The sequence below is a fragment of the Phalangium opilio genome, unplaced genomic scaffold (genome assembly GCF_054372755.1).
Source record: "Phalangium opilio isolate 3A_F unplaced genomic scaffold, DU_Popi_V2 ptg000352l_1, whole genome shotgun sequence".
NCBI classification, from domain to species: Eukaryota; Metazoa; Arthropoda; class Arachnida; order Opiliones; family Phalangiidae; genus Phalangium; species Phalangium opilio.
Window position 1 is genome coordinate 2,484,495 of NW_028324228.1, and position 23,315 is coordinate 2,507,809.

General features: G+C 38.9%; 2 protein-coding genes and 1 long non-coding RNA gene across 5 annotated transcripts; 2 read left to right on the top strand and 1 right to left on the bottom strand.

Annotated features, from left to right (window-relative positions):
* Positions 1-204: 204 nt before the first annotated feature.
* On the bottom strand, positions 205-2,865 carry LOC149602847 (uncharacterized). The gene is made up of 3 exons (XR_016377061.1): positions 2,312-2,865; positions 2,117-2,222; positions 205-804 (listed from the first exon to the last, which is right to left on the bottom strand). It is a non-coding gene; the product is annotated as an uncharacterized LOC149602847 (long non-coding RNA).
* Positions 2,866-8,338: 5,473 nt separating this feature from the next.
* Positions 8,339-10,661, top strand: LOC149602848 (uncharacterized). Its single transcript, XM_089860467.1, has 2 exons — positions 8,339-8,472; positions 8,566-10,661. Exon 2 carries the CDS (start codon positions 8,740-8,742, stop codon positions 10,495-10,497), a length of 1,758 nt encoding a protein of 585 aa, XP_089716593.1. The 5' UTR covers positions 8,339-8,472; positions 8,566-8,739; the 3' UTR covers positions 10,498-10,661.
* Positions 10,662-17,555: 6,894 nt separating this feature from the next.
* Positions 17,556-21,420, top strand: LOC149602849 (uncharacterized). Of its 3 annotated transcripts, none has more exons than XM_089860469.1 (4): positions 17,589-17,671; positions 18,034-18,096; positions 18,343-18,432; positions 18,504-21,420. In XM_089860469.1, the coding sequence occupies exon 4, from the start codon at positions 18,704-18,706 to the stop codon at positions 20,369-20,371; it is 1,668 nt and encodes a 555-aa protein (XP_089716595.1). In that variant the 5' UTR covers positions 17,589-17,671; positions 18,034-18,096; positions 18,343-18,432; positions 18,504-18,703; the 3' UTR covers positions 20,372-21,420. The 3 variants fall into 3 exon arrangements, with proteins under 3 accessions (XP_089716594.1, XP_089716595.1, XP_089716596.1); XM_089860470.1 differs by having other exon boundaries at positions 17,591-17,671; positions 17,960-18,096; XM_089860468.1 differs by lacking the exon at positions 18,034-18,096 and having other exon boundaries at positions 17,556-17,671.
* Positions 21,421-23,315: the final 1,895 nt, after the last annotated feature.

Genomic DNA, 23,315 nt, shown 5'->3' on the forward strand with positions numbered 1-23,315 from the left:
AATCCCAAGTGACATGATGTTTCAAGATCTTCCCAGCACCAAGTAAAATGGTTCTGATTGAAGGGACTTTTATTAGCACAGCGTAAACAACGTTATTTTCAGGAATTAGTCCAAATGTCCACGGGCGGCATTACAAAAACGAGGCAGTCTTTCGAATGATACTTGGACATGTTGGAAGATCCCTGGCTTGTTCTTGTTATCTCAAACCGTAAAAAGCTACGCAAATCTTCATCATCACGGACAACACTCTTGTACGTTAGGTATGACCTTGAGAAAACCTAAAAGGACATCTCGAATGTATTTGAAAAACCCATCTCCAATTAAGGGGCGTGTTGTTTGTTTCCAACAGAGTAAACTCGCCCAGAGAACAATTACAATGCAGAGCCACGTTTCGGCGTTAATGGCCCACAAAGGTGGTCCCAAAAACAAGAACAAACTTTAATTTGTTTCGTTCAGTAAGTGTTTCATGTGTCATAGATAAAACGCCATGATTAATGCACGAAGAAAATGAATTTATTGACAAGTTTTAACATTTAATTGCAACTAGTTACAAAAATTGTTCAAAGTGTTCACCACCCGCGTTAAGGCACACATTAGCACGTCTTACAAATGATTCCCTTACACGTTGGAAAATGCCTGGAGTTTCGCGAATTGTTTGACAGCCGTGAATTATTCGTCGACGTAGCTCTTCAACATCGGGCACTTCAGTCTGATAAACTAAGTCTTTCAGGTGGCCCCAAAGAAAGAAATCACAAGGGTTCAGATCGGGTGATCGAGCAGGCCACTCCACAGGTCCACCTCGACCTAACCACCGCAAAGGGAAGGTCGCGTTAAGATAATTTCGGACCGCGATGCTGAAATGTGGTGGTGCACCATCGTGCATGAATCACATTCTGTTTACCAAACCTAAGGGTACGTCTTCGAGTAGTTCCGGTAAATTGTCCCGTAAGAACTGCAAGTAAGCCACACCGTTTAACCTGGGCTCTAGGAAATATGGCCCAATTAAATTGTCACCCACAATACCACACCACACGTTTAAACTGAATTGTACTTGGTGACTTCTAACGCAAGTTGCGTGGGGGTTTAGCTGGGACCATTGATGTTTATTATGTAAGTTAATAATACCATCCCGTGAAAAGTTAGCTTCGTCAGTAACCAACAAATCCCGTGGGAAATCGATATCGTTTACTTTAGCCAGAAACCACTGACAAAACGCCGTGCGTCGTGGGTAGTCCGCTGGATTCAAACCTTGAACTTTTTGAACATGGAAAGGATGAAACCGGTGGCTTCTGAGGATTTTCCACACGAGCGTGTGGTTTACGCCTAATCGGCGACCAACTTGGCGGGTACTTGATTCAGGCTCGTCCTCGAAAATGGTGAGAACTTCGTCTTCTACGGCCTCTGGGATGGCTCTCGCTCTAGGTTGAGGTCCAGCCGGTTGGATTCGTCCATCTTGCCTCAAACGTCTGTCCACAGCCTCGAACGTCAGTCGATTTGGTAGTCGCCTCTGCGGAAATCTTTCCTGATACAAGCGTACAGCTGCAGCGGCATTCCCCTCGGCTAGTCCATACATTAGGTGCATATCCGCATATTCGGCATTTGTGAAGAAAGGCATTGTAACAGACTTCGTTGAATTATGAGTTTAATAAAACAAACACATGTACGTGAAACCTCTTTTATTCCTTTCTTAAAAAACATAGTGCTCTGTTTTAGTGCTCTGTTTTTTAAGAATAGGCGAAGTTCTCACTATTTTCGAGGACGATCCAAAAACAAGCAGCCGCCAATTGGTTTGCTGATTAAGAAAAAACCACACGCAACTTGCGTTAGAATTCACAAAGTACAATTCAGCTTAAACGTGTGGTGTAGTATTGTGGGTGACAATTTAATTGGGCCATATTTCCTAGAGCCCAGGTTAAACGGTGTGGCTTACTTGTAGTTCTTACGGGACGATTTACCAGAACTACTCGAAGACGTACCCTTAGGTTTAATAAACAGAATGTGGTTCATGCACGATGGTGCACCACCACATTTCAGCATCGCGGTCCGAAAACTTGTCAATAACATTTTCTTTGTGCATTAATCATGGCGTTTTATCTATGACACATGAAACACTTACTGAACGAAACAAATTAAAGTTTGTTCTTTTGTTTGGGACCACCTTTGTGGGCCATGAACGCCGAAACGTGGCTCTGCATTGTAATTGTTCTCTGGGCGAGTTTACTCTGTTGGAAACAAACAACACGCCCCTTAATTGGAGATGGGTTTTTCAAATACATTCGAGATGTCCTTTTAGGTTTTCTCAAGGTCATACCTAACGTACAAGAGTGTTGTCCGTGATGATGAAGATTTGCGTAGCTTTTTACGGTTTGAGATAACAGGAACAAGCCAGGGATCTTCCAACATGTCCAAGTATCATTCGAAAGACTGCCTCGTTTTTGTAATGCCGCCCGTGGACATTTGGACTAATTCCTGAAAATAACGTTGTTTACGCTGTGCTAATAAAAGTCCCTTCAATCAGAACCATTTTACTTGGTGCTGGGAAGATCTTGAAACATCATGTCACTTGGGATTAATTTTACATTACCACCGTAGGCATACTTCTACTCATTTATACGCTTCTGATTAGTAAAGGTAGAAATCAATTGTTCGATTAAAGGCTATTGAAATTGTCTAGTAATTTTAAACAAGCTGGTTAGTCGGTCTTAAGTGTTACTCCTCATTTTTGGATATTTCCTTGTTTTAGGGGCGAATGTTTGGAAGGCCATATCTCCGTAACAAAATGTTGTACACCCCATGTTCTTTGGTACTTTCCGCTCAGTTTGGTCCCATAAACACGCCCCTTAATTTGTGATGGACTTTTCAGAAACACCCTGTATTTTCCCAAAACCGCACATTTGGTCTGTTTTCGGTTGAATGGGAAACGCGTTCGGTCGAATGGGATTCGGTCGAATGGGACACAAGGGGATGAGCATACCGAATAATTTTCTTGTGTAGTGGATGGGAGGGAGGGGCCGAGAAAGGCTATATATTTTATATAAAAAAATGGCATATTGATATCAGGGGACCAGTGGGTTGAACTTGTGAACTTGGAAATTGGAATTCAATGGCTAGGGGCATAGGGTAGTGGAGGCTGAATGACACCGTACCAAAGTTTGCCACTTCTGTACCCCCCCCCAAATGAAAAACGTTCCTGCGCGCCTGCTTAGTTTCAAATACTTGTGAAATTGTCTACAGCCTACTACACACGTATTTGAAACTAAGGCCTAGAGGTCCGTGCACTCGTGCTAAAAAACTCAGGGATAATTTAAATCCTGAAGATCCTGAAGTTTTTCTCCTCTTGACAGCACGTACAAAGCTACGTTACATAGACCTAGGTTTACGCGTTATGACAACCGTCGTTGTAACAGAGTATATACAGAATAAGCTGTCGTTCGAGATAGGGAGTTGCCTATCCTATAGCGTGTAAACAAATTTCCTCACGCGCATATCCATGGCAGGGCCGGAAATAAGCACAGGACACTGGACATTGTCCAATAAAATTTTAAAATGTCCTATAATTTTTTCAAAAACTAAGGGGGTCACTGGACATTTTGACCAATAAATTTTCAGATGTTTTGATAGCTTGAATATGAAGATGCAACACTATTTATGCACACGCCAGTGGTCAATGTCCAATAAATTTTCCAGACAAATAGGGGGGTCACTGGACACATGTCATATAATTTTTTATTTCTTATTTCCGGCCCTGATCCATGGTACCGTTATACCATAAATTTCTGATAAAGCGTAATACAAAGACTTGAAACACTTCCCGGTTTCTACTTTCTAGTTTCTTAAAATATTCGAACACACATAATTCCAATTTGAAATATTGGTTATTTTTTGTGATAATAAAGAAAAATTAAAGCGTCAAACTTTCATTAAATATAAATAAAATTCCTTATCCTATCTTAAAAACAAAATAAATTATGTAGATAAGTATCTTTCTCGGAAAAATATGTCATACTAGGCCTATAAAACGTAGCCGGTTAGAACCGAGGAGAGTGTATTTTCCTGTATACTCTGGCAGACTGGCCCCGACGATCAGTGTTGCCAATGTTCAAACTGTCAATTTCCCGCCTGACGACCCAAAATTTCCCGCCGACGGTCATTATTTCCCGCAACTCCTTTTAGAGCAAAATTGACGTAAGATTTACGTTTTCAGCCGCACTACAATTTAAGTAAGCATTGTGAAGGTGTTGCCTGAGAAGCACTAAATACTAAACTATAAGAAAGGTCCCATTTGGGAGACCAAAACTATGAAGGAAACATTTCTGGTCGGTTGGTAAAAATCGGATGCGCCAAGCCAAAAGATTAAATTTTACCAAATGTTTAAAAAAATATGATCATTGAAATTCCCGCCAAATCGATTGATTTATCAAAAAACTACCTTTTTCCCGACAAAAGCCAAAATACCATCGAAAAATCCCGCAAAACGGGAAATTTCCCGCACATTGGCAACACTGCCGACGATGCTATGCTAGAGAGGGCTCGGTTTGTACAGTGGAATGCGGGAGTTTTCCGGTCCCTTTAGAGATCCAGCGTTCATGGAGACATAATAATAATTTAAACAAGACGGCCCAAGGGCTCGTAATAGTAGCCATATCGTACGAGTGAATAGCCCCTCTATACTCTAACCTAATGAGTGGATAACTCCTCTATACCTTACCATAATGAGTGGATAACTCCCCTATACCTTACCCTAATGAGTGAATAGCGCTATCTTTTTCTATGCTTAATTGATTTACCGTGCATAAAATCAGAGTTAATAGCCCCTCGATTCCCTACTCTAAACATTGATTAATTTATAACCGTATAAATGTACTTATGCTGTAATTCTAATATTCCGGCGAATCGAAGAAGAGATAGTTTTTAGTGATAATCCCCTCGATGAGTTTACAACATAGACTTATGCCGATGCACACTAATCGCATCTTATAAATTTCTAACAAGGACTTATGCCCAGAAACTTTTGAAAGAGAAAGTTTAGTTATAGTGATTACGCATTTTAGTGATTATCCCCTCGAATTACCTTTAGTAATGCTAAAATGATCAAACGCATAACGCTCATTTAACACTAAGTTAGCTCTATCTAAACCCGCATTTGAATTAACCGCCAAAACGTTCCAGTCAAACATAACATAGATGACGATAGCTACCGAACGAGAACGAAACACATGAGGAGCGCGGTAGGAAACGGGGAAAATCGTTATATATTTAATTAGCACACACATAAAAAGAAAATAAATATAAAAACCCCAAACATACAATTTCATAAGTATCCGACCCCACAGATAAAAATTCAAAAGTATCCGACCCCACAGATAAAGAGGTACTCCACCCCACATCACCCCGACATTTTAGAGATAAAAATAAATGATAAAAAACTCGGGGTTTCTATCAAGTCTCTATGGTTTAGTTGGTAGAATGTTTGTCTACTACGCCAGCGACCCGGGTTCGATTCCCGGTTCTGACCTGAAAAAATTTTAATTAATATTAAATCTCTAAAGCCTACTACACATTAGCGCGTTTTTAAGCGTTGTGTAGCGTATGCGTTTTGCCACCGTCCTCAAAATCCGCCATTTTTGCGTTTGAAAAAAAATTCGCCAGAGCGGCCAGACGTCGCTATCAACGTAACGGACGGTAACGCAAGTTTTGGTGCGAACTTTCAAACGTGGCAAAACGCATACGCTACGCAACGCTTAAAAACGCGCTAATGTGTAGTAGGCTTAACCGAGCCCAGTTACCCCTATTGGTGGGTTGAGGTACTATAGAGTTCCTTTTAAGCCTAAATCTGACGATAACGAAGCGAAAACTCCGGCCACAACTACTACTACTACTACTATTACGGCTCGGGTCAAACTAAGAGCCTATCGTATACTACGATATGGCTAAAAACAAACACCGTAAACACATTAATGCATAGCGTGGCTCATACGTAGTAACACCTTATTCAAATGCAAATGAAAAAACAAGTTGGGAAACCAAAATAAACCTCTCCGAGCCGAGACGAATTTACTTTCTAAACACAGGTCCACCAGCCAATGAGAAAAACCGGAAATACATAGTTCAAATTGGCGAAATATTGCCAAGGTCTTTAGCAAAGGCTTAAGCGTTTAACATTTTCCTTTGTATCCTCAATAATTCTAATGAGGACCTAAAACGTATCACTGAAGGGTGTATTTAACTTTCGGCTCACTCTGAACCGTTAACACCTCCTATAAGAGGAGGCGAAACAAGGTCATTTCTAGTTTAAATCTACGGTATCTTATTTCACAGACCCAATAGTTTCAAAAACTTGTGGATAGATGAAGAATAGACTAATGGCACCCCGTGTTATTTTCCCATAGAGCTTAATACAGTCGACGGCAGAGGGCTGCCATTACCCTATTAACATCCATAATATCTAATAAATATAAAAATGCGATTACACTATATATAAATGTAGTAAAGCTGAATTAAAAAGTAAACACCAAATTTGAAATGTTAATATCAAAAGATGTTCTTAGAATATTAAGATGAAACGGAGCTTTATAGCTACACAACCACTTAAAGAATCGTAATGCCGAAAAATATTTAAAATATTTAAAATATTTCCATTTAACATTCTGAAAAAAGGAAATGTTATCGTTTTGTAAGAGATATTATCATCCTACTCGCTTTATATTAACTTTGATGTGCGTGTAGTGTTTTGATTCGGATGCAATCTTCATTACTCGTTCTATATAAACTCTCACTTGTGTCATGACATAGAAATAAGTTTATCTTAAATAATTAATTAAATATAAATGATATTAATTATTTTAATCCCCAGTAAATAACTTTAAAAATAGTTAAATCGTTTAAAATAAAGTTGTTCCTAGTATATTTCGAAACTTTGCTAATATTGACGTTTAAAGTGAAGGGTACCCCTCTTGCCCGCTTTCTTCAAATTTTGGGGTATATATACGATTCGTTGCCATTATAATAATAGATAACAAGATGGCCCAAGGGCTGGGCCTTAATAGTAATTTTACACGGCTCACGTGACCCCCCGTATAGTTGATTTCCAATAAATCGTACAACTAAAAACATTTCTGAAACACAATCGTGTATCCCTTTAATTTCTAATAACGTCACATTTCAAATAATATTAATGAAACTAAATTGTGCACCCCACTAAAGTATAATTTTTAAAAACCATACGAATCCAATGATGTATTTAAACAAAATCCTGGATCCCCTAAACCAGAAATCACTATGACCGTAAAGCGTCCCCTCTATTTTACGAAACCTAACCTAACCATCCAGCATAATCTCTGATGTATCACGCGCACAAAGTGCAGTAGTGCACGAAAATTATCATCTTGTTTCCCTTCACTCAAAAAAGCCCGCGAGATTTAAACTACCTTTCTTTCCTCTCTCTCCGAGCGGGATGCCCCCTCTCCCTCTTCCCCCTCTCACTAATATACCAGGCAGGCAGTTCTCTCTCTACGCGGAGCTTCGTATCGCCACCGCGTACGCTAGCGATCTCTCTCTCTCATCGTAAGCGTACGTTTCGCGGACGCGACCGGTTTCCCTCTCTTATCGTAAGCGTTCGTTTCGCGGACGCGTCCGGCACAGGGACAGGGACAGGGACAGGGGTTTTGGTGCCGTTTCTTAAATTTTAAACGGAAAAATTCCGTGTAAAATTAAAAACGCATTCGCGTGAACCGATGGTGGAAGCCCTGCCATTGGGAGGCTAGACGTTTCTCGTAACCCTAGCCGATCGCCGCGTATATCTTAAAACCAAACGATAACGATGGAGAAGAAGCCGGAATGGACAAAGACCTGAAGATGGTGGAGCATAGAAGCTGGTGTCAATGTGGGATTGACGAAGAACAGAAGATGGTGGTGCAAAGAAGCTGGTGTCAATGTGGGATTGACGAAGAACAGAAGATGGTGGTGCTTACGAGCCAGAAAGTACAGGCTAGCGTCCATGTGGGATGGACAAAGACTAGCAGGTTGTGGTCCTTAGAAGCCAGTTAGCTGGTGTTGGCAGATGAATGGCCAAATTTCCGTGAACCGCGAACGCGTTCCAGAAATAGGGTATTTGTTTGCTCCGATTTGTAAACTGCGAACGCGGTCACGTGGGGTCTGACAGACAGACAGACACGTCCAGTGTAATACCTCTCCGTGACGTCATCGTCACTCGGAGAGGTACAAATCTGAACTACAAAACTGAACTATGATTAGCTCATAATATTTAGTAATCAATAATTATAATTTCATGAAAAAAACCTAATCTCTAATAAAATGTCCAGAAACATATATGCTTGTTTCCGTCCCTGCTTTTAAACTCTGAACCGTGTGTGTCGTCTGCTCTGTCTTCTGTAGACTAATTTTTGCGAGGGAAAACACAGTAAACTTGGAAAGCGTGCGCTGTTTAAGTTACCTTAGAGCTGCAAATTAAAAGTAATTTCGATTGTTTGAATATTAATATCTAAATATTCATCTTAATTCCCCAGACTAATTGACATTTTCATGTTTGCCCTACCTGTTTGGCAGAATTAATTGGACCCTACTGTTTGCAAGTCCTAGTGTAAAGTTTAACAATGTTGCTATTCTATTTCCACCCTACCATGTGACTAAGGGCTGGGGTATGTCTGGTCTCACAGTGATGAGCGTCCGTTCAAGCGTGATATTTGTAATTACCGCGCCCGAACTCCCGGGAATTTAAATATGCATTTTGCGGCTCACAGTGATCAGCGTTCATTCAAATGCGATATTTGTGAATTTTGTGCTCGAACACGCAATAGATTAAAGCAGCATGTCGCCACTCACAGTGATGAGCGTCCGTTCAAATGTGATACCTGCGATTACCGTTTCCGAACTCGCGGGAATTTAAAGCAGCATGTCGCTACTCACAGTGATGAGCGTCCATTCAAATGCGATATTTGCGATTACCATTCCCGAACTCGCGGGAATTTAAAGCTGCATGTCGCTACTCACAGTGATGAGCGTCCATTCAAATGTGATACCTGCGATTACCGTTTCCGAACTCGCTGGAATTTAAAGCAGCATGTCGCTACTCACAGTGATGAGCGTCCATTCAAATGCGATATTTGCGATTACCATTCCCGAACTCGCGGGAATTTAAAGCTGCATGTCGCTACTCACAGTGATGAGCGTCCATTCAAATGCGATATTTGCGAATCTCGCTCTCGAAGGCGTTGGGATTTGAAGATTCACGTCGCGACTCACAGTATTGAGCGATCATTCAAATGCAATATTTGCGATTACCGTGGCCGAACGCGAAAGAATCTAAAGAAACATGTCTCGACTCACCGTGATGAGCGTCCTTTCAAATGCGATATTTGCCAATACAGTAGCCGAACTAGCACTGTTTTAAAGAAACATGCCACGACTCACAGTGATGAGCGTCCTTTCAAATGCGATATTTGCGAGTATCGTGCCCAAACACGCATTAATTTAATGAAACATCTTAATAACCACAGAGGTGAGCGTCCATTCAAGTGCGATATGTGCGATTACCATGGCCGGACACGCGGGGGTTTAAAGCAGCATGTCGTGACTCACAGATACGAACGTCCCTTCAGGTGTACTTTCTGTGATTATGCAGCCAAATTAAAAAAGAGTCTACGAGTTCACATTGCTAGACGTCATTTATCAAAATCTGGAACTGATCGAAAAATTAAGAAATCTGTCGCGTCGAAACGGAAAAACAAATACGACCAATCAAAGTTGACTCGGAAATGCCGATTTTGTGCAAAAGTTTTCAATCGTCGAGAGTCTTTAATTTCCCACGAAAACTTTTGTCGAAAATTCAAGGGTGAACGTATTTCTACGAAAGACAACGCTGAGAAACCAAATCAGGGAAACATGGAAGCGAATTTGTCAGATTCTAACCAAGTTCAGTCAGAAAGTAGATTAACTGGTGTAGCAGACTTTGTGTTGCCTTTAAAACTCAAATCAGATGACAAACGAGGAAGTTCGCAGCCAAAACGAAGTGTGCCAAATATAAACCATGATTCCCGTAATGAAAGTGATCAGTCAAATGAAGTCGAAAATCATTCTGAATCAGATCCCGATGAACCCAGAAACGCGAGAGACTCCAATTGTACCCGTTCACAACATATCGGTTGTAACTTCAACCAAGGGCTTTCTTTGAATACTTGCCCATTTAAGCGTAAATTGAATACAATACATCCAACCATTATCTCTGAAGAAATTAAGAAAGAATCAGAACCTTTATCGAATGACAATTTTAGTTCAGAGTTTCACATAAATTGTATCAAATTGGAAAACGAAGCTGCAACGCCTCTTCCAGCTAAAAATCAGTTTGCCAACAAACGGTGTGCTATAGTTTTGACCAAATTGGAAGATCTGGGTGAATATCATGGATGTTATTACATCAGAATGAAAGAAGCACCTAATCTTTACGAGGTGGTTAAAGTTATTTTGAATCCCGTCATTTAATCCATTTTTATCAACTGTAATATGACTAAGAAGTCTCATGTCTCACGTCTGCTTTCCATTTGAGAAATCGTCACAATAACAGTGCTATAATTTTATTTCAACAGTACGCGTGTGTTTCTTACTTTATTTCCGAATAAAATTACTCAATCTGAGTTAAAAACTTACTAGCTGCCTTTTCTTTGCCAATTTATTGTTATTGTTGCCAGGGATGCACAGTCACGAAGCCAACACCGATACGCCTAATATCTTCACATAGGTACGTAAAAATAGTTAAGACTCTCCTATGATCAGAAACAAGAGCCCGTAGGGCTTATTTTAATATGAAAAACACGCTCTAAGTACATTAATGCATAGCCTCGCTAATAGATATTCTTATTTAAACGTAAAGATATAAAACATTATCTGCAACATAATGTTTTGTCATCAAAAATCTGAGGTGAAAAGTGATATTTGAGTTTTTACAGGAAAAACACCCTTTTTTTCGTGTTATTAAGAGTATATTTCAATTATGTAATCAGTTGTAACGTGTTTTTCCTTAATTGAGTGATTCTGTGCCTTTACAAGTTAGCAACCGGTAAGCGATCGTCGCTCTTATAGTGGCATCTCAAACCTTATCCTTTGTTATTGGGGTTTGAAAAATATTGGAAACTAACAATTTCATAAGAAAACCGTGATGCGATTAAATGATGTTGACAATTTTCACATTTTATTAAGCTCCCAAATCATTCAGCGTGAGTTAGGTTTTCGGATGTACTGACGTGACGTCAACTGTTTGGATTGGAAAGATGGGGCATAAATTGAACCTCAGATAATAGTAATGGGAATTGTATTTGACGGATTGTATGATTTATTGATTTTGATTGTCATCAAAACCGGAAAACGGTGGCGTGGACGGCAAACTGTAATAGAACATTTTCAACCTGAAATAGCCCGTAATTACTGTTAGACCTTTCAGAAACACTTTGTATACATTTGCTTAGGGTTGTAAGTCGGAAAATTTTCCGCGGAAAATGACCGAGCTATATTTTTCCGGAAAATTTTCCGTATTTTTCCGCTACCGGTTTCTCAATTAGAAAGTTAATACTTTAAAATTTTTCAATTGCCTTTCTTTTCCAAACATTCATTATTTTGTTTTCGGTGGATTCGGAGGAGAAAAAATTGTCCAAGGGCACAGAGTCTAGTGACCCCTATTCTCTATAGCAAAAGCTCACTCAATGGCTATCGCGCTTGCATGCATAGGGTTACTGTTTGCTCTTATGACGGTATAAGGCGTTAGAGAGTCAAGACCTAACCGTTAAGAGACCCAAGTGAAACTAAAATTTTCAGGCATAAAGGATAGTGATCGCCTGCGTCATTGTAAGGGAAACGAGGTGTTCTGTTGTTAATGTTATTAAGTTTGTTACCCCTGTTTAAAGTCACAAATTATGGGAAAATCAACCACTAATATTTGGCGGTACTTTAATAAATCTACTAAAGATGGCAAAATAACTGGAGAATGTTTTAATTCTTTAAAAGTTTGATAAATTGACTCAAAGCTCACTTAATTGATAGTTTTATATTTTTCCGATTAGCGGAAAATTTTCCGCGTTTTATTTTTCCGGAAAATTTACAACCCGTCCCTACAATGATTTGCTAATACTAGATTTCTAATGAAAGTTGAAATTAGAAGCAGAAGCTTCTGTTTTCACTGGCTGAGCTTAAATAGCCCACGACTTCAAGTAGAACATCGATGTATATTATGTGAAAAACTGAAAACTCGGTTTGTATGGAAAGCCGCATTATTTTTTATAAAAACAGTTATGAAGAAATTTGGTCTCAAAAACCCTCCCTTTTTTCATGGCCTGAATATTCCAGGGTTCGTACACGACCTGGAAAAGTCAGGGAAATTGAAAATGGGCCCAAAAGGTCAGGGAAATTGAAAATGAATCTGACAGGTCAGGGAAAAATGTATTAGAGGCAATGTCTGGATAACAGTATCATGGTGATCAGAAAATGTGTTGTCTGAGATTTGATCAGAGCCCAAAGTTTGAGGAGCTCGCTTCGCTCGCTCCGGATATTTAAAGTTAAACGAAATAGATTCCTTATATTTATAATAATAATAACAACTCTTGCAGAAATTATTCGGGTGAATTTAGATTAGGTTTCATTACGAGACAGACTTTTATAACGTCGTTAATTTCAAACAGTATATAAGTGAAGTGATTTTTTTTTGAAAGAGAGTTAGCAGCAAAGTAAGATTTTACCCGACCAAGCTCTTTTAGTATCTTAATTTGGATATTTTTAGTTACTTTCGGTTCACCATTTTTAAAATAATTACTCGCATTTCCACTTACTAGTATGGCATGCGTATTACCCTATAATTTCGATAATTTTATTTACTCGTGTTATTGCAAATGGTCATTGAAATTTGTGGGATTTAGTCAGGGAAAACCTGGAAAAGTCAGGGAATTTCATTCCAAAAATTTTGTACGAACACTGTATTCACAAAAATAATTAGGTTTCACATTGAAACCGTCTTTATCTAAAGTTACATACTTTCCGAAATTCAGGCAGTTCTTAAATCAAGAAGTAAAAACTCAAAGTCCGCCTTAAGCAATGTATTGAAATTCAAGTTTGAAGTAATTTCTTAGGAATAAGGTTGCCAGACCCGTATCTTAATGCGTTTTCGAACACAATAGCGTACCATACGATGTTGTGATCTTCACCAAAAACGGATTTATGTAAGAAGAACGTTGAACGTAGCAAATTCACTACCGATCCTCGCATACTTTATTGAGAAACTTCGTCTGCTTATATTTTGACTCCACCCACAAATTCTGTATATAGCGACTTCTAGAAATCGAAAATGTTATTCTTATCTCTATTTTCGTGGTTAAATATTTTTTTCCGAAATTGCACCAGTGGTAAAAAAGCAAAGTGGATAACAATGCGATCCCGATTTAGTGGAATTAAGTTTTAAAATTAAGAATTTAAATAATTGGTGTTGAAGAAAAACTAGATACTTAAAAAAAGAAACATCAATTATTTAAATTCTTAACTTTAAAACTTAATTCCACTAAATCTGGAGATATATCGCATTTTTTTCCACTGGCGCAATTTCGAAAAAAAAAAAATAACAAATTATTTAATTACGAAATTTAACCACGAAAATATAGATAAGAATGAAATTTTCGACCACTAGAAGTCGCTATATACAAAATTTGTGGGTGGAGTCAAAATATAAGCAGACGAAGTTTCTCAATAAAGTATGCGAGGATGGTACTAGAGGCTAAAGCTACGATCCAACGTTCTTAGTACATAAATCCGTTTTTTATTTTCTTCAATACAGTATCATTTTACAAAATGTTTGGTATTTCATCAATTTTCATGAGATTTGAATTGAAAACGGCATTTAACCAACTTGGCGATTTAGCCTTGTGCGTGCTAACAAGCTTTCTTGATCAACCAGGACGAAAATATGGCAAAAAAAAAAAAAACTTTGTTCTTGCATTTTAAACTGACTTGGTACAGCGAATAACGATTTTGCCATAAGTTACAAATTAATTAACATAATTGATCGTTGTTAATGAAACTTGGAAAAGACACAAATTGAAAAGTTACTTGTTAATTTAAAAGTATTCCGAACCTTAACTTCGCTTTAGTTTTAAGTTATTGGAAAGGAAACATCTCAAAACACCGCCATGTTATTTCTATTTGAAATTAAGCGAAAAGGAGCGATGCACACAATATATATATATATAACAATAAGGGTGGGTGTCAAGTCATGTCTACAAGAACAACAGTGTACAGGAATAGGGCTGTGCGAATCATAAATACCAATGTTTTTTATTGAAATATTTGTATTGCAATATTAAAACTACAAAAATATAGAGGTTTGAAAATTTGAAAGAAATTTTCACCAATTTATATCGTCAAATTTAATAGTGAGAAAAACTGGCACAGCCCTAGGCCTAATTAATGGTGCGTAGCTTTGAAATTTATTATGATCATAAATAACATATGATTATTATATTATACATTCTTTTTTGTAGTCTGTTAAAATGAGCATGGTACATTTTCAGCCACTTAATTCAAAGCAACAGTGTTGCCATACTTTATAATTGGCCTACTACCTAATAAATGCTTTAAAAAACTAAACCTAGTACTGGAATATGGCGCCTCTAAACCCCCACGCCAATTTGGGGGCCGCATTTCCATAATCCAGACCACTCAGCTAATTTTGAAGAACAAACTGTCGAAAATTACGTAAATAGAAAAATTTTTGCGCTAAGCCTAACATAAAAATCAAAAACAGTATTTGAAAATTTAAAAAACGGGCGCGAGCGAAAAAACATGCGACCACGCGTCACGAGAACTTAAACCCCACGTATCCTAAACGCTTCTGGAGTTTTGTTCGGTCGAAATCTCTACTACCTCCACCGTCATCCTTTGAGGTACCTAGTGGACTCCTTTCTTGCCCTTGCGCCATCGCCTCTGCTTTCGGAGACTTTTTTTACAACAGTTTCAGTACTCCCGATCCGGATTTGACCTTGCCGTCCGTTCCCCAACCAGACCTACGCTTCACCTTGAACTACATTGATGCCGCTGATGTTGCCCGTGCCTTGGCTCGTTTGAAGCCCGGTTCTGCATGCGGGCCTGATGGGGTCACGCCCCGCCTACTACAGTTGATGGCCCCCGTACTTATTGCTCCTCTGACTGCACTTTTTAATCGCTCTTTGGAAACATCGACCCTACCCTCTGGATGGAAGCTAGCCAATGTTGTGCCAATTTTTAAGGGATCCGGTAAAAGAAACAACATCTCGAACTACCGACCCATATCTCTTACTTCTGTCATTGGGAAACTCCTCGAATCGATCATAGCGGAAAAACTAAACAAGTTCGTTGAAGACCATTCTCTATTACCTTCGTCACAATTTGGCTTTAGGACTGGCCGTTCGTGCACGCAGCAGCTTTTGCAATCTTTTCATCACTGGTCATCTTTTCTTGATGAAAGAAGTCCGCCAGATGTACATGTCGTCTCTTTTGACTGGTCGAAGGCTTTTGATTCGGTCTGTCACAAACGCCTTATCTACAAGCTCGAGCGTGCTGGAGTTTCGGGAGCCGTTCTCCTATGGTTCCGCAACTTCTTGTCCAACCGATATCAACGCGTTATTTACCGAGGAGAGTTTATTTCCTACCGCCCTGTCTTGTCTGGAGTTCCTCAAGGGTCAATTCTCGGACCATTGCTCTTCAACCTGTTTGTTGCCGACCTCCCATCCGTGTTGTCTGAGGGCTGTTCTATTTGTCAGTATGCAGATGACAGCTATATATCTCAAGACATACGAACAGCGGCTGATCGGGTTGCTTTGCAAAATAATATCAACCGCATTTTTCAGTGGGGAGTTGCCAACAACATTAAGCTTAACATCAAGAAGTGCCTTTTCATGGTCTTGTCAAGGCGAAAATATCAGGATGACGTTTTCTATCACATTAACTCCGTTCCCATTACCCGAGTTGTACTGATGAGGCTACTAGGGGTCAGGATTAGCAGCGACCTGCGGTGGGGTTCGCATGTCACCTACTCTGCCAACCGTGCCAAGCGCTTGTGTGGGCTCATTCGTAGGACTACTGGTTATTCCAAGGCGTCACTCACTCTCTTTCGCTCGATGTGTCTCCCGGTCTTGGAATTTGCATCCCCAGTTTGGAGTCCCCACCTAAAGCAGGATATTGCTGCCTTGGAGGGTGTTCAGCGGCGCTTCACTAGTTTTTTCCTGAAGTCTCCTAAACCACACAAGGCCAATCACATACCATACGCGGACAGACTGTGCACTTTACATCTCTTGCCCTTATCAGTTCGTCGAGATGTGTGTGATATTATTACGCTCATCCGCCTTGCCACCTCGCCCTACTTCGACCTTTCTCGGTATATGGCTCTGAGCCCCCGCCACGCTGTTCCAACGTATTTTATTCACTATGCGCGATGCCTTGCTTTGAAAAATTCGTTTTTCTATAGAAGCGCCTACGTTTGGAACGCCCTACCTGAACACCTCAGAGAAGCCGCCTCTCACTCTTCAGTTCCCCAGTTTCGGTCCTTAATTTCCAAATTTTTTCTTGATAACTGGCTCTTGGATTGTAATTTAAATTAATTATTCGCTGTTGTTATTTATTTTTTTTTCTTTGTGTATTTAGTGTTTTTTTGTTTTGTCCCGGTAACCACCTTGTATAGGCTTTGCCTCTGTGGTTGCCTGCGGTCTTTTCCCGCTAAATAAATATTATTATTATTATTATTATTATTATTATTATTATTATTATTATTATTATATTATTATTACTAATCTCTAAACCTTTTGAATTTAACTGTGTTTGTTGAATGCAAAGTGCAAACCATATGAAATTGGGCACGTTTGCATTAATATTATAATTATTCTTTGTATAGTCTGTGCAAACCGTTTGAAAAGGTCACGGTATAGTTTGCAATAAATTTGGAGTATTTTAGAGGTCGCCGTCAAGTTAATCTCAACGTGTCGTCTGCTCCGCGGCGAGTCCGCGCTCTGTAACAAAGGCAATCCCTAAATTACCGCCAACTTGGAATCTGCCGAAAATTGCCGAAAGTAAAAAACTTTACAATAGTACTTTTGCCACTATGCGTCGTCTGCTAGAAAACACCCTTTGGCTAGATTGACTTGGCTTTCGACTTAGGCGGTAAAATAGAGTAGTATTTCGGCAAATCAAAAGACTAGGCGGTAAAATCCAAAAAACCATGATTAAAGCTAAATAACAACTTCATTTGAATATAATAACGCAAGACCATTTAAATACGTTTAAATATTACAAATCAAAGCTTTTTTGATGAGAGGAAACGTTTTAATTACTTTGATTTGTAATATTTAAAAGTATTTAAATGGTCTTGCGTTATTATATTCAAATGAAGTCGTTATTTAGCTTTAATCATGGTTTTTTGGATTTTACCGCCTAGTCTTTTGATTTGCCGAATTACTACTCTATTTTACCGCCTAAGTCGAAAGCCAAGTCAATCTAGCCAAAGGGTGTTTTCTAGCAGACGACGCATAGTGGAAAAAGTACTATTGCAGAGTTTTTTACTTTCCGCAATTTTCGGCAGATTCCAAGTTTGCGGTAATTTAGGGATTGCCGTAACGAAGGAATTTTAGGAGGGAAAGTACGCTTCAAATTGAAGGTAATTTCGATTATTTGAATATTTATATCAAAATATTCATCTAGTTCTACATGAATAATGGACAGTTTAATATAGAGCTCGGCATTTTCGATCAATTATCCACAAATTGGTGGATAACCGATTAATTATAAAATAATTTGTGGATTATAATACGATTTAACATGTCAGTTCTGTGGATAATTTTCGGGTATGGATTAAGATAAAATAAAGTGGATAATTGATCGAAAATGCCGAGCTCTAGTTTAATATTTAACCTGCCTCTTTGATTGAATGCTTATATGGGGTTAGGTTTGGATCCCAACGTTGAAATGGACAATTCTTAAACCCTCCTGTTCATTATCATTCATTTCCATTTCAAACAGACTTGTGTCAGGGTCACGCACGCCATTTCTTAGGAGCTAATTCTTCATTACTATATTACTGAGGTTAATATTGCACTATTGTTTCTTGGAATGCCCTCCCTGGTTCTGTCACATCACCCCTCATTGTTGGACCATTTAATTTATACTTTTAATTATTTGACTTACTAAATTGATTATTGTAATAACCCTATGATTGACTTGTTTCCTAAGCAAAGCTGTATGGCACACTGTCCCTTGCTTACACTTCCTCGGGAACAAAAAAAAAAAAAAAAACTGACTTAATCGGACCTCTCTGTTCGCAATTCCTAGGGTGAACTGGAAAGACAACTGTTTGATATCCTCATTTTTGCAAGAATAGCCATCTGTTTCCGCACTTAAAGTCAGATATGAAGTCTTTTTGTAAGACATTTTTGTTATTTCACCTTGAATAATAATCTCCATCAATTACCACAATCAATCAATTCATTAAGGAATGAAAACAATCATTTAAATGCAACGTAAAGTGTCACTTGTTGATTCACTTGAGAGAGACGAAATAAGTGCAAACAGTGGGTAGCCAGACATTTAGAAGCCCACAATTTATGCATAAATTAATTCACAGTGATGAGCGTCCGTTAAAATGCGATATTTTTGATTATTATGCCCGAGTGCAGAGGGAATTTAAAGAAACATGTCGCGACTCAATGAGCGTCCTTTCAAATGCGATGTTTGCGAATATCGTTCTCGAACATGCGGGGCTTTAAAGACACACGTCTTGACTCACAGTGATGAGCGTCCTTTCAAATGCGACATTTGCGGTTACTGCACCCGAACTCACACGAATTTAAAGAAACATGTCACGTCTCACAGTGATGAGCGTCCATTCAAATGCGATATTTGCGATTACCGCGCCCGAACTCGCTCAAAGTTAAAGCAGCATGTCTTGGCGCACAGTGATGAGCGTCCTTTCAAATGCGATATTTGTGATTATCGTGCAAAATTTCGGTCGAATTTAAAGAGACACGTCTTGACTCACAGTGATGAGCGTCCATTCAAATGCGATATTTGCGATTACCGCGCCCGAACATGCGGGACTTTGAAGACGCATGTCGTGTCTCATGGTGATGAGCGTCCGTTCAAATGCGATTTTTGTGATTATCGTGCAAAATTTCGGTCGAATTTAAAGACACACGTCTTGACTCACAGTGATCAGCGTCCTTTCAAATGCGATATTTGCGATTACCGCGCCCGAACATGCGGGACTTTGAAGCAGCATGTCTTGGCGCACAGTGATGAGCGTCCTTTCAAATGCGATATTTGTGATTTTCGTACAAAATTTCGGTCGAATTTAATGACACACGGCTTGACTCACAGAGATCAGCGTCCATTCAAATGCTATATTTGCGATCACCGCACACGAACTCGCGGGAATTTGAAGCTACATGTCGCGACTCACAGAGACGAGCGTCCGTTCAAGTGTCCTTTTTGTGATTTTGCAGCCAAAATAAAGCATGCTTTAAGAGCTCACATTTCTAGACTTCATCCATCAAAATATGTAATTGAACGAAAAATTATAAAAACTGTCTCGTCGAAGTCAAAACGGAAAAACAAATACGACCAATCAAAGTTGACTCGGAAATGCCGATTTTGTGCAAAAGTTTTCAATCGTCGAGAGTCTTTAATTTCCCACGAAAAGTTTTGTCGAAAATTCAAGGGTGAACGTATTTCTATGAAAGACAACGCTGAGAAACCAAATCAGGGAAACATGGAAGTGAATTTGTCAGATTCTAACCAAGATCAGTCAGAAAGTAGATCAACTAATGTTGCAGACTTGCTGTTCCCATTTAAACTCAAATCAGACGACAAACGAGGAAGTTCGCAGCCAAAACAAAGTGTGCCAATAAACCACAATTCCCGTAATGAAAGTAATCAGTCAGAAGAAGTCGAAATACATTCTGAATCAGATCCCGATGAACCCAGTAACACGAGAGAGTCCAATTGTACCCGTTCACAACCTATAGGTTGTAACTTCAACCAAGGGCTTTCTTTGAATACTTGCCCATTTAAGCGTAAATTGAATACAATACATCCAACCATAATCTCTGGAGAAATGAAGAAAGAACCAGAGCCTTTATCGAATGTCAATTTTAGTTCAGAGTTTCACATAACTTGTATCAAATTGGAAAACGAAGCTGCAACGCCTCTTCCAGCTAAAAATCAGTTTGCCAACAAACGGTGTGCTATAGTTTTGACCAAATTGGAAGATCTGGGTGAATATCATGGATGTTATTACATCAGAATGAAAGAAGCACCTAATCTTTACGAGGTGGTTAAAGTTATTTTGAATGCCGTCATTTAATCCCTTTTGATGTACTGTAGTGTGACTAAGAAGTCTTATGTCTGTTTTCCATTTAAGTAATCTTTACAATTTCATGCTGTCATTTTATTTCAGCAATACGCGTGCGTTTCTTACTTTATTTTCATATAAAATTACTCAATCTGTGTTAATACGTGAAAAACTTGCCTGCTGCCTTTAGAGTCAATTCTTAACCAATTTATTATTATTGTTCCTAGGGATGCACAGTGACATATAGAAGTGAAGGTTTTTTTTGTTGTAATAATATGGTAGAGAACTAACACAGATACGCCTAATATCTACACATACGAAAGTAAAAATAGTAATGTATCCAGCGATTTCTTCTCATTTCGCCCGCGCGGGAAAAAATCCGAATGTTGCGCTCTCTCTTGTCGAAAAAAAAAATCCCGCTCGTACGGCTCCTCGACCTCCAGTCGTCGGCTGCTTTTTCACCAAAGGAGTGTTTTAGTCATGAATGTTTATGTATTAACAATTTAACATTAAATCATGACGTTTGTGTCAGCACTGGACAAAAAAAAATGCAGGAGCTCAATGCAATTTGAAGATATTGATAAAGAATTCTAAAGATAAGAGTTGTTATTGTGACTTGAAACCAGAAAATTATACAACTGAGCTAAATCCAATCCACTGATCTCTTAACCGAGGCTACTAAGCGAAATTTTCGGCTGCTTAAATAGCTCCGATATCATTGGCTAGCTTCCACTACACGCGCTTCCGGGGAAAAACCGGAAAGAAGCGTAAATAAGATTTTCGTTCACGTGGCGGCCGCAGGGCGTCGCATATAATTGGGAAGCCGGTGGAGCGGGAGAAAACGCTGGAGTATAAAAATCTATTGCCTGAGTAACTTATAGGGAGCTAACATATTATTCACTCATGTTAAGACTCATATGATCAGAAACAAGAGCCTGTAGCACTTATTTTAATTTGAAAAACACGCCGTAAACACATTAATGCATAACCTCGCTCATTCATTGTAAAATCTTATTCAAACTTAAATGAAATAAAAATTATCTGCATTGCAAAAAATTAAACTAACTCATATTATTTTGTCATCAATAATCAGATTTTCATGTAAAAACCTAAGATGGAAAGTAATATGGGATTTTTCACAGGAAAAACCTTTTATTCGTGTATTAAGAGTTTTCATTGTCTGCGTAATCAGTTGTATTGTGTTTTTTCCTTAATTGAGTAACTCTTGTCCCTTTATAGGTAAGTAACCCTTAAGCTCGTTACTCTACTCTTATAGTGGTGTATCAAGCCTTAATTATCTGTTGTTATTGGGAACCAACAATTTAATAGGAAAACCACGTTACAATTAAATGAAATTGACATTTAACTACGCTCCCAAATCATAAAGCGAAAGTTGGTTTTAGGATGTAGTGATGTTAACTGTTTGGAAAGAAGGGGCAGAAGTCAAACCAGATAATAGTAAAGGGAAACGTATTAAACGAAATATGTCATAATTCATCATCGATAATATTTCTTTTCATATTGGCTACGCAGCATATTTGAAAATTGTTTCTTTTTTGTTTAAACTGAAACTTAAATTGTTTGTCGATAAAACCTAGACAGAAGTCGATATTTCGATTTTTTCCTTATGGACATGAGACAAACAAATGATTTTTTCTCGGGAGATTGGTACAATATATGCAGATAGAAGGTAGACCAGAAGTGAGATGAGACTAGAAGTGAAGGGCTCTAGCATTGATAGTAGATCCTTGCACTAGTGTACAAATTTGAGGATTTTATGCCGCTTCCCACGCGCTAAAACTAGAGAGAAAAAAATTGGTCGAGTTCCAAAACATTTCCTTCCCCCTTGCCCTCAACTATAAAGCCGCGTAACACGGACGCGGGTGCTTGAATCTAGTTCGGTCGTCTACCACCGCGAGCGTCTCACGTTTTGGAGGGGAAATTCTGAAACCGCCACCAGAGGGCCAGCCGTTGGTGTCTTATCAAGAAAATTCACTTTCGCCGAGTGAAGAATTTGGTTAGCTCAGTACTTCTGGTCTCATTTCACTTCTGGGTAGACTAATAGTTTTTGAAGCCTTTTCCCTTTAATTATCAAGAATAAGTCTATCATGGGGGAAAATGTAAGTCGTGTAGTCCCTCTGTTCTTAGAAATCCGGCTACTCTCGGCTGTCACTCTATTCAGCTTCGAGCAATTATGGATTTGTTTATAATATAATCTTCCCTTATAAATATTCTGTTTATATTTTTGCGCGTCTGAATGGAGAGGTTGCATACTTAATCTAGATTGTAGTACACTTTCAGCTTTCATTTTCCAATGGACCTGAAAGATGAATTGATTCTTTATACTTTTAAGAATTTGAATTGATCCGTTAAAGCGAGGGTGAAAAGGAAAATCAATTGGTGCTATTTAAATCTAGAGACAAAAATTATACCCTTGTGTATAGCAACACTCGAAAAAATCCTTACATTTTTAAAATTGAAAAAGAAGTATTCTAAGAGAGCGGTAGCTCCCTTAGATAAGACTTTATACTGCCTTTAATGTGTATTCTACATGGTCGGTAGGTTCTGGAGATATGAGCTGATGCCCGTTTGTAATGCTAAACGACATTTTTGTATTGACTTCACGCTAAAGCGACATGAAAATTTAACGCCCCGAAGCCAATAACATTAATTACGCCTACTTCAGGATGAATATAAACATCTCAGAGCTATAATCGAGTAGTAATCCTTGTTTCATAGACTCCCTTAACCAATACATTTTGGTGCCGAAACCACGGAGCTTCTATTAACAGGGAGAGGAAACTTCCTTCCCCTCAAGTACTGTAAAGGCCCTTAGGAAACGTAGACACTATTTGTCCATAAAAAGGGGCACATTTTCAATCCCCCCCTCGGTTTTCACTGGTAAAAAATTGGAGCCTAAGTAAACAACAAAGATGGCCGCCTTCACTCGTTCGTA